The sequence below is a fragment of the Prionailurus viverrinus genome, chromosome B4 (assembly GCF_022837055.1).
Source record: "Prionailurus viverrinus isolate Anna chromosome B4, UM_Priviv_1.0, whole genome shotgun sequence".
Taxonomy (NCBI): domain Eukaryota; kingdom Metazoa; phylum Chordata; class Mammalia; order Carnivora; family Felidae; genus Prionailurus; species Prionailurus viverrinus.
In genome coordinates, this window is record NC_062567.1 from 61,457,314 (window position 1) to 61,478,081 (window position 20,768).

Consider the following 20,768-nt stretch of genomic DNA (forward strand, 5'->3'; position numbering starts at 1 on the left):
CTTGATCCAACAAACTGTGAGATCATGACCTGGGTGAAAGCAAGAGTCACTAAGTTAACCAACTGAGCTACCCAGGTGCCCCAGGACCTAGGCATTTTCTATCCTGTTGTCCAGTCTACATGATTTTCATTATCAAAGTTATTTCATGGGGAAAAAAAAAACCCACAAAGTTATTTCATGGGCCAGGATGGCTCCTGGAGCTCCAGTCATTCTATTTGCATTCCAGCCAGCAAGAAAACAGAAGGTAGAAGGGTATACCTTACATTAATGACAATTGCAGAGTTGTATGCATCACTTCTTAAATCCAGTTAACTGGATCCTCGTTGTTGGCAAGTAACTGAATGTACTCAAATAAATAGCCAGATTTGTTACATGACCATTCACACAGCATGACCATTCTTCTGTGGAAGAAAAGAGATGTTGAGAGACACCCAGCAGTTGGCCATGTTCCACAACTTAACCCATCAGCTACCTTTTCATCAATATCCCCAATTTGCTTGTCTCCTAGTCCTCTTACACACTCACTGACAAAACCCTAAGTCTGGATTGATACATCTACTCACCATCTCTACTCTTATACTTAATCCTCTGGAAAAAGCCATACAACTATATGGCTTTAAGTGTTTCTACAAATCCATGATATTTAACTATAGTTGGGCTCTTGACTCAGCTGGCTGACAAAAAATTTACTTAAAACAATCTTTAGATTCTTTGATCCATAGCACCTTGTAAGACCTTAGATGTATTTATCACTTAGCTGCTAGCATGCAGTTTTAGTCACTAGAGTGGTCCTCAAAATAAGCTTTATAAAAGAGAGGAACTGGTATTCTGAAATAAGTAACTCAGAACATTGCCTTAGATCAAGAAAAGCAAGGCTGGTCAGTGGAAAAATTCTAAAGAAATAAGAACTGGCACTCAGAATTTTTTAGTCTTCTTTTATTTTTTTTATTTAAAAAAATTTTTTTTAATGTTTATTTATTTTTGAGACAGAGAGAGACAGAGCATGAACAGGGGAGGGTCAGCGAGAGGGAGACACAGAATCTGAAACAGGCTCCAGTCTCTGAGCTGTCAGCACAGGGCCAGACACGGGGCTTGAACTCACAGACCGCGAGATCATGACCTGAGCCGAAGTCGGCCGCTTAACCGACTGAGCCACCCAGGCGCCCCTAGTCTTCTTTTAAAGAAAGAATACATTATATTAGCTTGTGTCCTACAGTGTGCAAATTCTTTTGGTTGTTTTTCAACCAATACATACGGGAGATAGATTTAATAATGAAGAAAGAATTAAGAAGATGAGATTGCCCCTGGAATAGTCAAATGCTGGTGGCAAAAATGGCAAAATCAGGAGTTTTTAAGAAAATATTATTTAGAAAGTAAAGAAAAACAGATGGAGAAATGTAATCCCAATTAAAATTAAATCGAGCGCTTGGAGAAACCAGTGCCTTTCTGGTGAGAAGATGACAGGATGTAAACTGTGGCTAAGAAACAACCCCAGAGAATCTGGTAGTCACTGATTTTGAAGATGTAAAACAGGAGAGAACAGCTATGTGGCTTTTCTTTTTCTTATTACAAAATACTCCAGCTTTTATTAATTAGCATCTTGCATCTTGAAAGAAAAGAGACAAAAGACAGATGAGATAGCAGAGTTGGGAGTGCTCCCTAAATAAGCATCCAAAAGAGAGCAGAGCTCAAGAAGCCATGTGAACAGGGCGAGACAACACCCTCTGGGAGTGGGTCTGGACCCAGGGGTGCTCCAGGATCTGAGCCAGAGGAAGCTGTGCAGAGGGCTGGTATCTGAGCAGCTTGGAGATGAAGTCCTGGCCTCAAAAGACATTGATGGGGGAAAACCCACTCTTATCCCGGGGAGCATTTGGAGGTCCCAGTGTGTGAGATGCTCTTGAAGGGCGGATTTCTCACCAGCAGTTCATAACAGAGCATTCCAATCCAGATCCACCTTCTCACTGTATACATACATTGTTTCTGGGGTGTTTCTGAGGGCGTGGAGTTGTCTGCTCAGGCTGCTTCCTTCCACATCTTAAACTTCTCTTCATGCTTCAATCTCCTATATTTTGGTTTCTACCCTGTCATGCACAAACTGCTTTTGTCAAGAGTACCCACTTCCATGTTGCTAACTATGGTGACATTTTTGTGTCCTCATCTTACTTGACCTTGACCTCTCAACAGCATTGACTTGGTCCTTATTCCTTCACTTTTCTTCTTCTTTTTAATTTTTAAAAATTTATTTATTTTTGAAGCACAGAGCACAGGCTGAGGAGGGCAGAGAGAGAGGGAGACAGGATCCGAAGCAGCCTCTGCACTGACAGAGGACAGCCCTATGCAGGACTTGAACTCACAAGCCAGCTGTGAGATCATGACCTGAACCCAAGTCAGATGCTTAGCCCACTAAGCCACCTAGGCATCCCCTCCTTCACTCTTCAATGTTTTGTTTTGTTTCCTACAGATATTTCTCTCCTGATTTTCCTCCTACCACACTTACTGGTCTCTTTTAGTTTTATTTCTTTCTTTGTATTTTTTCAGTTTTTATTTAAATTCCAGCTAGTCAACATACAGTGTAATATTAGCTTCAGGTGTACAATATAGTGATTCAACAATTCCATACATTACTTGGGGCTCATCACAAGTGCATTCTTTAATCCCTAGCACCTATTTCACCCATCCCTCCACCCACCTCCCTTCTGGTAACCATCAGTTTGTTCTCTACAGTTACCTCTCAGCTTTCTTTGTTGGCTTTTCCTCTTCAATTCAACCTTTATTAAGGGTATTACAGGGCTAGGTCCTGGACCCCCTTCTCTTCTCTATTTGTGCCCTTTCCCTAGATGGTACCATCAATTTCCTTCACTTGAAATACAGTAAAACCATGGTTTGCAAGCATAATTCATTTTGGAAACATGCTTGTGATCCAAAGCACTTGTATGTAAAAGCGAACTTCAAGAACCATTGGCAAAGTTGTGATCATGCGACATTCGGCATCATGTACTAGTTGTACTGCAAGACATCACTCATTTGTCAAGTTAAAATTTATTAGAAATGTTTACTCATCTTGCAGAACACTCACAGAACAAGTTACTTGCAATCCAAGGTTTTACTCTACCATATAATCCTGGGGCTCCCGGCTGGCTCAGTCATCAGAGCATGCGACTCTTGATCTCTTGGTCATGAGTTCAAACCCCCTATTGTATGTAGAGTTTACTTTAAAAAAACGCCATCTAGGGGCGCCTGGGTGGCTCAGTCGGTTAAGCGTCCGACTTCAGCTCAGGTCACGATCTCACAGTCCGTGAGTTCGAGCCCCGCGTCAGGCTCTGGGCTGATGGCACAGAGCCTGGAGCCTGCTTCCAGTTCTGTGTCTCCCTCTCTCTCTGACCCTCCCCTGTTCATGCTCTGTCTCTCTCTGTCTCAAAAATAAATAAACGTTAAAAAAATTTTTTTTTTAATTAAAATAAATAAATACATAAATAAAATGCCATCTAATGCTAATTTCCAGAGGAGAATTGTTATACCTTCCAAGAAGTCTTTTCTTAACCTTGGTCTTGCATCCAATTTTTGACAACATTTCTATTCAAATGTCTCCAAATGTCTTACACTTAATATGTGCAAAATAGAACTCTTAATCTCCTGAAATTTCCTCCCAGCCTTTCCCATCCAACTAATGGCAAACCATCTTCCAATTGCCCAAGTCAGAAAATTAGAATTTGTTAATGATTCTTTTTTTTCTTCCTATCCCACATCTAATCCCAAACAAGTCTTAAGACTTCTATCTTCCCCTCCCCCCAATATATTATGAATCCATCTACTTCCCCTACTGCTACCACCTCAGTCAAGGTCATCATCTTCTTTCTCCTAGACAATCACAACAACTTCTTAACTAGCGACCCTACTTTTTTTTTTTAATGTTTGTTTGTTTAGATACAGAGAGAGAGAAAGAGAGAGAGAGGGAGAATGAGCAGGGGAGATGCAGAGAGAGAGGGAGAGAGAGAGTCCCAAACAGGCTCTGTGCTGTCAGTGTGGAGCCTGATGTGGGGCTTGATCTCATGAACTGTGAGATCATGACCTGAGCTGAAATCAAGAGTTGGATGCTTAACTGAATGAGCCACCCAGGCACCCCATACTTTTTTTTTTTTTTTAAAGTAAACTGTACTCTCAACGTGTGGTTAGAACTCGTGACCTGGAGATCAAGAGTTGCAATCTCCACCGATTGAGTCAGCCAGGAACCCCCCTATTTCTGTTTTTTGATACCACCAATCTTTTTGCATCAGTAGTGATTTTTTTTTCCTTCATGCCCTGTGTGGCGCCCAACATGGGGCTTGAACTCACAATCCTGAGTTTAAGACCTGAGTTGAGCTCAAAAACCAGACGCTTAATAGACTGAGCCACTCAGGTGCCCCAGTAGTGATGTTCTTAAAGTACAAATCAAATCATTTCATTTTGTGACTAAATAATCAAGTCTCCTACTGCACTGAGAATAAAACCCAAATTCCTTTTTCTTCTTTTTCTTTCTTTTCTTTAGGCTGTTGGGTAAAGGGATGTTCCTGAACAGGTTCAGAATCACTATATAAATTCTAGGGCTATCAAAAACCAAGAGAAGGGACATATTTTGGCAGAAGGAAGCAGACTAAGAAATTTTGTTCAAATCTTGAAGAGCTGGGTGCAAGTCCAGCCTTAGGCAAAAATGTGAATTAGATGATATTTGTCTTCAGTGTTCCCATCCTCCACTTCTTCAGCCATTCAGTTCTTTCCTTGGGGGCATTTCTTCATCAGAATCAGAAAAGAATAAAAGCAAATATAACTGTACATTTAAGTTCAATAACTTTTTGCATTTTAAACTTATTTCTAATTATGAGATGATAGACTTCTTTGTTTATTACCAAAGGAGTCTCAGACATCATTTTCAGGGGGATTAGAAAGACCAGAGGATTTAAAAAGTCCTTTCTGGCAGCCTTAAAAATCCCAGCTCACAACCTACCAGCTCTTCTGACTCTAAGGCTAATCCAGTTAGTAGGGTTATTTAAACATTTTTCAAAAGCATGCTGAGAAATGAAACAGAAATATCTTTTCTTTTTCTTGTGTGGTATGAAACTCATTTGCCTTGGAAAGTTTTTTACTCTGCGAATGCTTGCAGTTTGAAAGACCATAATTTTTTTTTCTTTTTTAAAAATTGGGATGTGGGGCACCTGGGTGGCTCAGTCCGTTGAGCATCTGATTTCAGCTCAGTCATGATCTCACAGTTCATGGGTTTAAGCCCCACATCGGGCTCTCTGCTGACAGCTAGGAGCTTCAAATTCTGTGTCTCCTTCTCTCCCTGCTCCTCCCACCCGCCCCGCCCCCAATCTCTCTCAAAAATAAATAAACATTAAAAAATTTTAAAAAATTGGGATGTAATTGATATATATAACATTATATTACTTTCAGGTGTACAACATCCAAATTATTCTAACCTGCAAGGCAGGCATGATCCCTGAGTGTCCCCCCAGCATTGCTGATCTTTATATTGCAGTCTTAGGCCATCTACTCTTGGCTTATTAAGCCTCAGCTTCTGATTTTTTTTTTTTTTTTTTTTGCACTCACCAAGCTCTTTTCTGCCTTAGACTTTTAGACATGCCTGTTCCCTCTTCCTGGAAAGTTCTTCCTTCACATTTAGCATATCCAATTCCTTCAGGTACCTTAAATATTAAGGTGTATATCACTTTTGTAGAGAGATTTCCACTGATCGTCCTGTTTCTGTTTTCTACCTCGATTTTATCCTTGTTTTTTCCCCCCAAACTTAAAAACACACACATTTATGCTGCTTATTAGGTGTCAGTTATTGTTCTGTTCACAACAATCTCATTATTGTCCCCTCTTTAAGGATGAGGCAACTGAAGCATACACAACTAGTAAGTGGCAAAGTTGGATTTGACCAAGACGACTAGCTTCTGCTCTTAGCCGCTCTACTGTATCCTGCTTATCAATGTCAAACTTTGGAATTTTTGTATTAATTTATCTTTTTTGTTGTTGTCTATTTTTGGTCTGTTTTGTTGTGTTTGTTTGTTTATTCCTCCCAGAACATAAGCTCCATGAGGTCAGGGACTGTTGACCCCTGACATCTTATTGGTCATAGATTTCACAATGCCAACTATTGTTCCTAGGACATAATGGGTACTTAATAAATATCTGCTTAAGGAATGAATGAATGAATGAATGAGAGCAAGAGAAAGCAATATTTATGTAAAGTTGGTGAAAGGTTGGTTTGAGGTACTAAGTCACAAAATATAAATTTTCCTGGATATTTGTAAGTAAGAAAATTCCCTAATTAATCAGAGTAATTGGAGTTCCCCACTAGGATAAAGAAATATGAGGGAGCCCTAGTTCCAGGAACAGTTTAAGAAATTCTTTCCTAGATACTTGTCAGTGTTATATCTATCTATATCTATATCTATCTATATCTATATCTATATATACATGATATGTATGGCATATATATGAAGAAAGAGAAAGGTAACTGTGCAGTACTGGAAGAGTATGGTGGGTAAGGGAATAAGTTGACTTTCTTCAAGGTAAATGCCAACATATACAGGATCAAAGTTGTAATAAGCAAAATCTTAGTGTTAAAATAGTGTAATATCTCAATGAAGTCAGACTGAATACATTAACAAAAGTGGATCAATCAGCAAAATGCGGCAGGACAGAGCATAGGGAATGGGTGGCAATGGAAACTTGGAAGAAGGAAGATCACAGAGGCAAACTCCATTCTTAGTTCTACCCAAAGGAAAGGGAATCATAGGCAATCTACTCCAAGTGTTATGATTCCTTTGGAAGGGCTCTGCTTATACTTTGCTGAGTGAGGAAAGGCCAAGGGCATCCTGGGAAGGAGGCAGTTTAGCTCCCTGCAATTACAGCTTTCATCTCTTTTCTCTCAGCACTTCATGATCGATTGTTCATCATTGTGATAGGGGATGGGCACTACAGGAGCACATGGGAGGGTCTTCTCAACAGTGGTGTGACCTCAAGGTAGTATAAGTGGAATGATGTGGTCTTGATCACCCCCACATCTCTGCCAGCTTGCCATTCATGGTTGGTTGCATGTTTCAAGTGTTTTCTCCTTTATTTATTTATTTATTTATTTATTTATAGATTAGTTTATCACAAGAGAATATTCTGTTGTAATTGTCAGCATCTGGAAGGAATCTTTTCTGTGTTTTCCGAGGTAGAGAAGACCACATCCAGGCTATTAGTCAAGGCTTTGTAAGACATTGTTGTTTGTTTGCTCTTCCTCCCACACCATCAGCAACTGCCTTTTTTTGTTTACCAGGTACAAAATGAAGGGGAGAGTGGAGTCCTGCTTTCTAAAACGGGAAGCTAGCCAGTGTGTGTGTGTGTGTGTGTGTGTGTGTGTGTGTGTTGAACACCTCCTGGCCACTGAGAAGCAGCTCTCTAAGTGCAACCCAATAGAAGAGAGGGAAGGAACTGGTTAGACTTTTGGTCTATGGATCCCACAGCTTCCCTTCCATTTCCACAGAAATCCCTCCTTTCTGCTCCTATCCCTCCCTTTTCTGTAGGTTCTGTATGCTCATCTCTTCTCTGCTTTTGGTCTTTCACTCTGACTTTGCCTTCACCTCTTTTTGTGACTCTTCATCATCACTCTTCATATTGCTCAAAGTGCTCATTTTAAGAGCATATGATATTTAGTTGCTGGATTTGTATTGTTAATGAATGGTGAGGCCAACATAATGATCCAGTTTAGGGCTCTGGAGTTAAGATTAAATTTTGGCTTCACCACTTAAGAGTTGCCTGATTTGGACAAATCCCTCAACTTCCCTAGGCCTTTCTTTTGCCACTTGTAAGTTGGGGATAAGGGTTGCTACCCTCCAAGAATTGTCATTAGGACTGGAGAGAATGAACATACTATACTCAGAAGAATGCCTGTCACATGGGCTCAAGAACTATTAGCTGCTACTATTTTAAAAATGTTTATTGTAGGGTATATCGGTGGTACCGTATAGAGGGAAATTTCATGCAGTTTTGCTTTATTGAAGAATCAGTAGAGTCATGAAATAATAGTTCCCAGAGGCTTACTGGGTGCCTGCATTACAGATCTCTTTTTCGGAACAGATGCCGATCTTGAGGCAAACTGGGCACAGGACCCCTGTGCGAGGGCAAGCAATCTTTAGCGAAGACTCTCTGCAGGGGTAATAAGGCTATTCGGTGACAGAGTGAGGTGAACCAGGCCAAGCTGGAGAGCGGAAGGGAGGGAAGGCGGAGGGGGTGGTGGTGGAAGCGGGCGCCTGGGGGCGCGTCTGGCAGGCACTGGAACCCAGCGCTGGTTTGGGTGCCGGAGGCTGCGAGCCCAGGGGGCGAGAAGGATGCGCGGGCCCGGAGCGCGTTAGTTACCGTTTGCTTTTCTTTGGGGAAGGCCCCGAAGGTCTTAGAGCAGGTCCCTGAGCTTGCGCTCACGTCGCAGCGGCAGAGCAGGGGCGTCCCCGCCACTCTCGGGGGCTGCGCGTCCGCGGGGCAAAGCCGTGCGAGGAACTCCCGCCCGCAGCGAGCCGAGCAGGGAGGAGGCTCCCCCCGCGCGCGTCCCGCCGCCTTCGCCTTGGCCTCTGGCCCGCGCTCCCCCCGCCCGTGCAGCCGGCGGCGGCAGCGGCGGTGGCCCCGCGCGCCCGGCGGGAGGCGCCTCGGGATGTTTCCGTCGGTTCCTTCCCTCCCCCCGCGCTGACTCCATCCGCCTCCCCGCCCCCTGCTCGGAGCCGGGGCCAGGCGCGAAGGGAGGGAGCGGGCCCGAGACTGCATCATTCCGCACCGGCTGCAGCACAGCCAGAGGGAGCAGGTGGAGCGAGCGAGCGAGACGCGAGCCGGAGCGCGCCAGGCCCCGGGGAGACTGCAGTGACGCTGCCCCGGAGACATGGCGGCCGGGCGCCTCTGAATAAGCAGAATCCGGAGCCCCTCGTCGTCCGCGGCCGCCGCAGCCCAGGCCATGCCGTACGGCTGCTGAGCGCACGCAGGGGCCGGCCCAGAGGACACATGCGGCAGCGGCTGCCGCCTCGCCCCTGATCCTCTCCCTGCGTTCTCCATGTTGCATTCCTCCTCAGTTTCTCGGGCTGTGTAGCCGTTGCCGCCGGGAGCAGCAGTCAGGGCATCGCTCCTCTCCGCACGTTCACCCAGCCACACTTTTCCATTTTTACCCTTCCCTCCCCACCGCCTTCACCCTTCCCCCCTGCCTGCCTCCCATCCATCACCCCACCCCGACACCCCCTCCTGCCTCCATCCGCCGGGGCTATGGCCGCAGAAGAGGTATTGCAGACTGTGGACCATTACAAGACTGAGATAGAGAGGCTGACCAAGGAGCTCACGGAGACGACCCACGAGAAGATCCAGGCTGCTGAGTACGGGCTGGTGGTCCTGGAAGAGAAGCTGACCCTCAAACAGCAGTATGACGAGCTGGAGGCAGAGTACGACAGCCTCAAGCAAGAGCTGGAGCAGCTGAAAGAGGTGAGTTGCCTGTCACCTCATCCCTGCTCGGCCCCCGTCCCCCCACCCCCAGCGCCCACTCATCATGTACACAGAAGTCGGGAAGGATGCGGCTGGAAGGAATGTTTCTTCATCTTAGGGTCCTTTGTTGATAAGAGAGGATTGAAAGAGTCCATTGTCCCCCCCCCCCCCCCCCCCCCCGAGAGAAAAATTGCCCAGGAAATGAATGTATAAGCTGGAATTCGAGAGGCAGTGGCCCTTCAGGCTGTGGGGGAGGGACATTCAGAAGTCTTCAAGTCTTAGCACTCTGAGGCGACCTTCTGCTGGGTTGGAATGTGTAAATCCAACTTCTCAAAACTGCTGTTATTTCAAACCTGGGTTCCAGCGACAATCCCATAATCCACAAAGGCGATGAGTAGGTTTGTGCTGAGGGACCCACAATTTAAGGATGTAGGATCTATGCTACCTCAGCCTTCTGAACGTAACCACTCCTTGATGCAAGAGGGGACTGTTATTAGAAGAACTCCCCGCCAATCCCATTTGACAAAGTCTGGGCAATCTTCATTCTCCTTGACTTTAGTTATTCTTGTCATGGGCTGCCTGAGAAAAACAACTCCGCTGGATGATCCCACTGCCTTGATTTCACTTCTGAGTGAGGCAGAGCCATGCCCAAGTCCTGTAAGGTCACCCTGACCAGGGAGGATTTAAACTCCCTTACAAATGGTCTGAATGGTAGGTAGCAAATACATGGGTGGCTGTCCATATCAAATGAGCCTCTTCTGTTTGAAGGGACTGTTTATAAAATGCGTAACACTTGTCCTTTGTAGTCTTTTCATATTTGGCTTTTTTAAAAGACTGGCTAATGTTTTGGAAGAAAATAATGTATATGCTTTGATGTCCTGTCAAGCACTCATAAGCATATACATACTGTTGAAGGAACTCAGTCTATTTTACCCGATTCCTGAAGCACTATGGGTAGCAACTCACTGGTTATAAATTTAAATGTACCCACTGCTTTTCAATGTTGCAAGTCTTTATTTTTAGGTGCATTTTGGCATTTAAAGTGTTATTTCTAAATTTAGTATGTATTATTGAAGATGTTTTCTTATCATGTACTCACTTTTTCAGAAGGCATCTGTTTTATGTTGTTACAGTTAAAAAACATGGTTTATGACCTGTCTAATGAACTTGCCTTCTAACTTAGTACGTAATATGGCCAACACTTATACTTTCAGGTATGTCTAATTTTTATTCTGATGCCTAAAAGCCAACTAATAAACATACAGTGAACACCCCAACTAGACACCTGATCTTTGTGTATCAGGCTGTTAATTTTGAGTTCATGTTTTTCTTACCATGGACATGTCTGTTCTTAACAACAGCTGGGCTTACTGGTATTGTCCAACTTAGATTAGGTCTGATGTGTTTAAATTCAGCAATGCTAAACCTTGTGAAGTCAGGAAACAGGATAGTGATTGTAATTCTCAGAGATGTTTTGATGTTTACACCCATCAACACTGCTTTGCCAAGACGAGGAAGTGCAAACCAGGCAGTGGTAAGCTATCACCTCCTTGATAAAGGAGGTAGACTTCATTTAATGAAGCATTACTGTTAACTGACCTTCCTGCTTGATTTAAACAACGTTTCTAGGGATATTTCTGTGTCATTTGCACCTAGCCTGCATAGTAAACCATAATGCAATTGTCTTTGCCTTTACTAGACCATGAGCTCTTAAGGCAAGGAATCTGTCTTAATTTACTTTGCATCTAAAGCCTTTAACAAAGCCTAGCACATAGTAAGTGTGTAATAAATATTTTGTGGAAAAATAAATTTATACTGGAAGAAGGTACACCTTTATCAAACATTCACTAGTCAGTATTGGTTAGTGTCAGAGAAAGACTAAGAAAATTAGGAGGTATGGGAACTGTTATTGAAACACTATATTACTATCATCAACAATAATGGGGAAAATGAGAAAAAACATTTTGTGAGCATGGTATAACAGTGGTTTCTTAATAAAGAATGATACAAATAGTAGTTATAAATTTTTTTCTTTAAAAATGTAAGGCGTATTTTGTTCTATATAGCAGGAGGTTAATAAAAAATTTATCGTGATTATTTTTACCAAATGATACTCATGTACATATGTATTTTAAGTTGCACTTAGCATAAATTAATTCAGTGTTTTGATTCCTAATGAACTGTCTTAAGCAATTACATACAATTTATTTTAGAGTAATAAAAATAATCATTATATTTGATTGATAGACTAACCTGGTATTTTTATTCTTTAAACATAATGTACACTTTAGTTGGGAATATTATTAAATGAGCTAAATCTGTCTCAATAATATTTCCTGTTTGAAAAGTAAATCCAGAAGAGTTGTGCAAACAAAGATATCCCAATGATGATATCATATAGAAGCCATTTTTGAAAGACATGTTTTATGAGTGCTCTGATTTTTAAAAGGGAAGTTTTGTTCATTTTCAGGTGCATATAGGTGCATTTCAGGTGCAATGTTACATTTTATCTGTAAAGCCAAGTATAAAAATCTTTGGTTTATTTCTAGGCTCTTTCAACAACTATGATTCATTTAAAAATAATTGGTTCAGTTTATGGGAATATCAACAGAGAAAGACTGTACTGTTTTTCGAAGTTGAACATTAGTAATTTGTAGGGTAGCAATATGGCTCAGGCTTTACAGGTCATTTTGTTTTCAAGAGTCAGCACCCAACAATGTTGCTGCCCTCCTTCCCAGGCTGATTACCGCTGTGACAATAATGGAAATGAGCAGCATTGCCTGAAGATGTTCAAAATCAAGACAATGAATTCCTGAATGTTTTTCTAGTTATTTCTTCCCTTAGTCTAGATTGCTTTTTGACCTGGCCTGACATCATTTAGAGCTCTGCCCTGTGCCTACATCACTGTCTACATGACCCAAAAGAACACACTTAAAAAGAAAAGTACTAAGGATATGAAAAAAACAATGACTTCTGACATCATCATAATGTTCTCCTTTTAATTATCTTTGGGGAGCTGGACAAAACCATATACCCGTTAGAATACGTGACGATCATTTTATGATTTCACAAGTAATGCTTGCTTTTCAGTGACCTGAGGGGCACCCATGCCCAGTTATGTCCAGATCCTGCTGATTGTATGTTTGGGATGTGTATAAATCAGCACTGTGAGTGTCATTCAGGCCAAAATAGTGTTTGAAGAAGAGTCATAGTCCTAAAATAATTTTAAAACTAAAAATATACATACATTAAAAAAAACCCTAGAATTTAAGTTTGTTTATTTGTTTTTTGTTTTGTTTTGTTTCTTACTCAAAAAAATATTTGAAATTTAGAAAGTAGTAAAGTTGAGAAAGATCTCCTCAGAAAGGAATGATTCAGCATTCCTGATGGCATTTTAGAAAACATCCATGTGACATCTTTAGAAAAGTTTTGCAGCTAGGTTACAGTAGACTATGTACTAAGAATCTCCAACTCCCTTTTTTTCCTCATGTTCTCAACCCAGACACCAAGGATAGACCCCACTTGCTGAAGAAGCACTTTGTGGGCAATGGGCAGCTTTTCTTCCTGGCACCGATTTTATGATTTTTCAGGGCTATGGTTAAATCATTCAAGGAGTAAACATTGAACTCACACACTTTTTAGAGACTGTCACATTAGGGACCTTAGGAAACCCATTAAATTACTTTGATTCATCTTTAAACAGAATGTTTTTTCTTCATATGCTTGTTGTATATTCTAAATCATGAAATCATACTGTGGTGGGAATCCCTAGATTTCACTTCCCATCTATAAATAAACATAGAGAATGTTAATAATTCATTTATCTAAGCTAATATTTTCTTGCTCACTGTTTTTTCAAAAAAGAAATATTTATTTTTGTTATCAAGTTAATTAAAACATCTAAAATATATCAATGTAGGGTGCCTAGGTGGCTCAGTTGGTTGAGCATCTGACTTCTGATTTTGGCTCGTGATTCCAGGGTTGTGGGATCAAGCCCCGTGTTGTGTGCCAAGTGTAGAGACTGCTTGGGATTCTGTCTCCCTCCCTTTGCCCCTCTGCCCCTCTCCCCCACTCACGTGCTCTCTTTCTCTCTCTCTCTCAAAAAAAAAAAAAAGAATGATACTTTAAAAAAGTATATGCACATACATTTTTGGAAAGTATTTACAAACAACCTCAACAAACAACACAATCACTTTCAATCATATTTCTTCCTTTCTTTTTTTTTTGACCTAATTGCTCTAACTTGCACCCTTCTTTTTATTTCAACTCAAAATTTCATCTCTGGCAAAGTTATTTCTCAGATATCATTTAGCAAGTTGTTATATCTTTAATCACACTCACTATGCTTGTATGAACATGTATGGTAACCATGGTTGGGCAATTTTTTTGGATTTGCATGTTTGTGAATATTCTACTATATCATTCCCTTAAATACAGTTGTACTTTATGGACATCGCATTCCAAATTTGAAAATATGATGGCTACTTGCATGTTGAAATATACTGTAAAACATAATGTTGTACCTGTAAATATGGCTTTGAAGGAGAGGAAGGCATGAAGAGATGCACTCACAATAATTCATTGTGCTGAAGGAGAAGACGTGTGAAGTCAAGTGGCAAGAGTTGAAATTGGAAAGTGGCAGGAGCTACAGTTTGCCTTGAAGATGGGGAGCCATTAAAAGGAAATGAAAAGAAACACTTTGTAACTGTATTTGGTGCCTTATATCTTATTTGATATTCAAAGTAATTCGAAGACTTACTGTTCATTTTTACAGATAAAAAATAGCAAAAATAATAAAGTGTTTAATTATGTACAAAGCTCCATTTAGGACTAGGCATTTTGCATGTCTTATCTCTGATTCTTACAGCAATCTTTTTATGAGGTAGATATTACTCAAATTATGCAGAAGAGGAAAGTAGGTTTTAGGTTAAGGATTTTTCTCAAGGCTGCCAAACTAAGTGGTGAAACCTGGTTTAGGAAGAAGCCCATTTTCTTCTCACTGCACCATACCACCCGGGAAGGTGGTACACGTCCGTCACAAGTGTGGTTTAGAAAGTCCCAGCGTTGGCTCTAGAGGGTGGATTGGAGCTGTGCGGGAACGGTAGGGATGGTGAGGAGGGGTCACACCTAACAGCCCTTCAGGAGGTGTAGGGTGGAACCCAATGCTGGGTGACTAGATGTGGAAGGTACGGGAAAGAATAGAGTGGAGTATTTTCTTAGGATGTGTAGAAGGTGGTTCCATTTACAAAGGAAGGTGCTATGGGGTAGAGCACTTTTAGAGGGTAAGGTTGATGGCCAAGGCATATGAGTCCTTTTAATTCATGTTTTCTTTGAGGGGAGGCATAAGTTCCATGAGACAATCCAGTACTCAACCCTCAATTTAATAAAACAAATGAGTAATTTGTGCAATTAGTCACCATTTCATTCAGACCTAATTTCCAGAACACAGAAGACATGAACAACTTAACAGTGTTTTCACCAGTTAGTTTGACTGCATTTTGAATTAGGAGATTTGAAAATTAATAAACAATGGGCAAAGAAGCTGGGCTGACACAGTGAGGGCCCAGAGGTCAGCCTAAGTGGAAAACAGTCCTTGCTGACCTCTTCAGTTAGAGAGGGGCCTGGGAGAAACAGCTCACACCCCTTGCTGACTGAAAACTTGAAATTGCATTAGTGTTTTGTTTTGTTTTGTTTTGTTTTGAGAGAGAGAGAGAGAGAGAGAGAGAGAGAGCATGTGAGCAGGGAGCGGGACAGATGTAGAAAGAGAATTCTAAGCAGGTTCCACACTCAGTGTGGAGCCTGACATTGGGCTTGATCCCACAACCCTAGGATTATGACCTGAGCGGAAATCAAGAGTCAGATGCTCAATCGACTGAGTCACCCAGGCGCCCCTTTTGAATTTAAGTTTTTTTTCCTTTCCTTTTTTGGTGACAAGAGTTTGATTGCTCCTTCAGAATTATGATTCTGTAATTACAACAATTTATGGCAACAATCCAAGTTAGGTAAAATCATATACAAATTAATAGTTTCTCCTTTCTCTCCTCCCAATTCTGTCTGTATTTCCAATACTTTGATGAGTATTCTTTTATACTTGTTTTAAATGTCTTTAAACATAAATCCATTGACAGGGTTGTTGTTCCTATTCCTTTGTTTTTATAAAAATGGGGTCACTTTATACATATTACTTCGCAACCTGCTGTCTTTCATTTAACACTGTATCCTTTTAGAATGCAGATTTTTCTAGAGCAGGGCTACCCTTTTAAGGCACTGATGTTGCAAGTGTGAAGAAAATTGGACTGCGTAGAGAAGAAAACCAGAGAATCTCAGGGAGGGTGGGTGACTCTGGCGGCTTGGAGGGAGCAGGTGGCTCAGCTTCTGCCCTGAGGATGGCTCTGGTGCTGAGAGAGAGAAAATAAGTGCAGGCGTGTGTAAAACAAATGGATGGTGTTTGTTGGGTTGTCCTGTGGCAGGCCCGTGTGATAATACCAAGGAAAAAGATGGAAAGTCTTGTGGGTGAATTAGCAGCAGTTTTGATTCTTGTCTTCTTGGCTGACGATGGAGCTATGTGTATCAGCATAATAGGTGGCTAGGTTCCATGGCCAGCAAGAGCTGGTCCTGCAGTGTGACTGCATCCTGTCCATACTGGGTCTTGGTGAGAAGCCAAGATGATTCAGACAATTGGGCCTCTTTATGTTCTCCCATCTTTGCCCCGTGATAACTGAGTTTTGAGATAGTTGGTTAGGCTCTTCCACAGCACCTCATATTTGGCATGTCATGAAGTCGATGGGGATCAGTGGGTACAAGACAGGAGATTGTTTGGCAAAAGAGTTCTTCCTTATTACAATGAAAAAGAATAGAAGAATGACAATTGATACCTTTTCCTTCTGGGATTTAATTATTTTGTCTATAAAATTAAGGGGATGGGATAGATAATTTCTATGATTTTTTGCAGCTCTAAATTTCTGTGATGCTGTGTTTTAGAGTTACCTTGTCTACTTATTTTATCTACCTGTCCTTTACTTTTCAAATTCGTTCTAATTTTTTTTTTTTTTTTTACAAAATACAGAATGATCTTATGTAATTGCAGTAATGTTTACCTAGCCTTTAGGGATGTGCATCAGCTGTTTTTGGTATTTTTCGTCCTATCTATTTTTGCTCTGGTCACTCACTTCTAGCCAGGATAATCCACTTGTTTTCACACTTGTATTCTGTCCATTTATTTGTTTATTTATTTATTTTTAATAATTCACAGTTTTCCTTTCCTTTGATACCTGGCCCAAACTCCTTTTCCTTCTGGATTCACTTTAGTTCTTTAATCATATCTATATTGTTATAGAACTGATTCATTGAGTTTATTTCATTGACATATTTGTACTTGGCTTCAGAGAGCAGAACCATGACCCAGTGGGTCTCTGGGAGCCAGATTTGGGGCCCAAATCAAGAAGTAACAAGTACAGGTGTCCAATAATGGAATGAGGCAGCTTTCTTTAGGAAGTAGTGAGTTCCCTGTCACCAAAAAAATTTAAGGAAAGGCTAGGCAACCACATGCTAGAAACACTGTCTGGAAGGTTCATACTTAGAAAGGAGTTTATATAGAATGATCTCCAAGTTTCCCCCCAACCCAATCTGAGTTTTTTTGATTTTATGATTTTATGTGTTCCAAGTAATTTCATACGTTTATGTGTTTTTTTTTTAATTTTTTTTTCAACGTTTATTTATTTTTGGGACAGAGAGAGACAGAGCATGAACGGGGGAGGGTCAGAGAGAGAGGGAGACACAGAATCGGAAACAGGCTCCAGGCTCTGAGCCATCAGCCCAGAGCCTGACGCGGGCTCGAACTCACAGACCGCGAGATCGTGACCTGGCTGAAGTCGGATGCTTAACTGACTGTGCCACCCAGGCGCCCCTCGTTTATGTGTTTTTAATATGCTCTTCCCCATGACTAGATAACAGTGTTTCCAACTTGGTTACATTTTTCTGTTTAATGTTTAGCATTTTGCTGTATTTCTGACTTTGAATATTTGGAATGTTTTCAAAGTATATCAAAAGTTTATCTTAATTTTGATTTATGTTTTGCTTGATTTTCAATAGGAAACATGCATAATAAAGAATTTAAGGTGACTACATCTGTAAATTTGGGGTAATATCCATGAAACTGTATAGTTTGAAGCTATATGGTTACATTGGGGGGGGGTCTATAGCCTCTAGAGTATTTGTTTTCGTACACACACACACACACACACACACACAGTGATGTATTTTGTCATTTACACTTAGTTCAGTATTTTGTATCTGCACTGTCAACTGTTTTCATTAGGTAGCAATCTGAGTTTTTGTTTTGCTTTAGATTGCCCATGCCTGTTGTTGTGTTTCAGTTATCCATTCAAAAGTTTGTATTGAGTGGCTACTATGTTGGGCACTATGCCACATGGTGAAGATACAGTGTTGAGCAAGACAGACAAGATGGAGGTGCCTGAATGGAGCTTATGTTTCAGGCCTGGGAGAGAGTCCACAAACACACACAGTCAGGATGTGAGAAATGCCACAAGTGAAGAGATGGAGACTGGCTAGGGATGGTGTGATCAGGAAAACCTCTCTAGGAGGTGATGGTTGAGCCCGGACCTGAATGATGAAGGCCCCATCCTGTGGAAGAAGGGATTTTGAGGAAGGGGTACAAGTACAAAGATCATAGAACTCTGTTTGTAGTTGTTAGGGGAAATGATGGGTCACCATGCCTTGTAAGTATAGCCATTTATATTTGAAAAGTGACCGTTTATAAAGTACTATATTATCTTTAGAGTTTTGGATGAGATTTTGGGTCTCAGCATAGGAAGTGTGTAAGCAAAGCCTAAATATGCTCTCTGGGATCTTCTTTTGGAAGAGTTGGGTCAGAATCAGTGACTTTCTATACGGACTACTCATTAGGGTCATCTGGGTGATTTACAAAAATACTGCTGCCTTGACCCCATGATCCCACTCCGGCTTCCCCCCTGGGCAGTTCAGAGTCTTTGGGGGTGAAGCCGGGGCTTTGTTTTGTCAACCCGTCTCCCCTTATAGGTACAGTTAGGGCTGAGAACCTCTCCTAGAAACTTCCAACGCTAGGACTAAATGACTATAGGAGTAGAAGTGTTCTGTAAGAAAAGCTGGGAAGTTATGAGCTAATATGTAAACCTTAAGTGCACAGTCTTTTTACTTCTCCAGTTTCTGAAAACTAAAACACTGTAGGGGCACCTGGATGGCTCAGTCAATTAAGTGTCTGACTTCAGCTCAGGTCATGATCTTGCGTCTGTGAGTTCAAGCCCCGCGTCGGGCTCTGTGCTAACAGCACAGAACCTGGAACCTGCTTCAGGTTCTGTGTCTTCCTCTCTCTCTGCCCCTCCCCCACTCACGCTCTTCTCTGTGTCTCTCAAAAATGAATAAAGAGTAAAATAATTAAAAACAAAAAACTAAAACACTGTAAAGTGTTTCAGAAGACCAACAGATATCATCAAAAACTTAACTGCGTTAGACAGAAATGTATGTTAAATGAGACTGTGTTTATTTTTATATACTCTAGGGTTCTTTAAAGTTTACTTTAAAAGTTGTCTTCCTTTGGGGCGCTTGGGTGGCTCAGTCGGTTGAGCGTCTGACTTCAGCTCAGGTCACGATCTCGCGGTCCGCGAGTTCGAGCCCCGCGTCCGGCTCTGGGCTGATGGCTCACAGCCTGGAGCCTGCTTCCGATTCTGTGTCTCCCTTTCTCTCTGCCCCTCCCCTGTTCATGCTCTGTCTCTCTCTGTCTCAAAAATAAATAAAAAACGTTAAAAAAATAAAAAAAAGTCTTCTTTGTTGAATCTGTTTATTTTGCTTTATTCTGTTTGCAGTTGCTAATGCAAACTTTACAAGTTTATAAATAGAGAATTAAAAAAGAATTGCTTTGATTGATCTTTAACTTCTGGGGTTCTTTTTTAAATTATTAACGTTTATTTATTTATTTTGAGAGAGAGAGAGAGAGTGGGGGGAGGGAAAGAGAGAGAGGGAGACAGGATCTCAGGCAGGCTCCACACTGTCAGCGCAGAGCCTGACATTGGGCTCAGTTTTACGAACCATGAGATCATGACCTGAACTGAAATCAAAAGGATGCTTAATGGACTGAGCCACCCAGGCACCCCTGGGGTTATTTCCAATTGTTCTTTTGGTTATACACGCTCACTGTTTTCAAACAGTATTTTATGGAGAAAAAGCACTCTTCTAAAATGTAATATTTAACTGGTGTGTTTCTGTCTTTAAAATTAGAATTGAAAATAAGAAACCTGTTTACATTTATGGGAAGTACCCGGTGACAGCAATTTCCTTAAGAATGTTTGTTGCAGTTTGGCGTGGGTCTGTAATGGAAGGTTCAGAATGACGGGTCTTTGTTTTTCTCTTGCATACTGCAGACTAATGTGGAATCAAATGCCACTGCTGAAGAGGCCTTATCCATCACTTTTTGAAATTGAAAAAGGTTTATATTATAATGGATGTGTGTTGTTGATAAGCCTTACTGAGTGCCATTCTCTAGAAGGTTTTAGGAGATTTTTTTTTTTAAGTTGACCTCTGTGTGAGGTAACTAGATGGAGACAGGACTGGACATGACTTCTGTTGTTGAACTGAAGATACTGTCATCTTGCACATTATCTTTTTGGCATATACAACCATTTTTTCTCGCTTTAAATCACAATGTGGCTTGCTTTCTGCTAATGCTGGCGTATGTGTGCAGAGCTTTTAAACCCAAAACCTCAAGTAAACATAATTAGGAAGGAAAAGCAACCATTACAGAGGGGAAGAAAGGGGTATATTGCACTTGGAAACCAATTCTGAATACCTTTTGAATTGTTGGCTTTTTGGATTATTTAAAAAAAAAATTGATACTGGGGACTCCTGGGTGGCTCATTCGGTTAAGTGTCTGACTTCGGTCTGGCCAGGATCTCACAGTTTGTGGGTTTGAGCCCCGCATTGGGCTTTGTGCTGACAGCTTGGAGCCTGCTTCGGATTCTGTGTCACTCCCTCTCTGCTCCTCCCCCTCTGGCATTCTGTCTCCCCCTCTCTCAAAAATGGACAAACATTAGGGGCACCTGGGTGGCTCAGTCGGTTAATCGGCCGACTTTGGCTCAGGTCATGATCTCGGGGTCCGTGAGTTCAAGCCCCACATCGGGCTCTTTGCTGACAGCTCAGAGCCTGGAGCCTGTTTCAGATTCTGTGTCTCCCTCTCTCTGACCCTCCCCTGTTCATGCTCTATCTCTCTCCGTCTCAAAAATAAATAAACGTTA

General features: G+C 41.5%; 1 protein-coding gene across 1 annotated transcript in view; it reads left to right on the forward strand.

Annotated features, from left to right (window-relative positions):
- The first annotated feature begins 9,257 nt into the window (after window positions 1-9,257).
- Window positions 9,258-20,768, forward strand: part of BICD1 (BICD cargo adaptor 1) — a 251,571-nt gene continuing 240,060 nt past the window's right edge. The window contains exon 1 of the mRNA XM_047866664.1: window positions 9,258-9,483. Coding sequence (XP_047722620.1) covers window positions 9,271-9,483 — 213 coding nt within the window. The 5' untranslated portion in view covers window positions 9,258-9,270. The remainder of the gene's footprint in view (window positions 9,484-20,768) is intronic.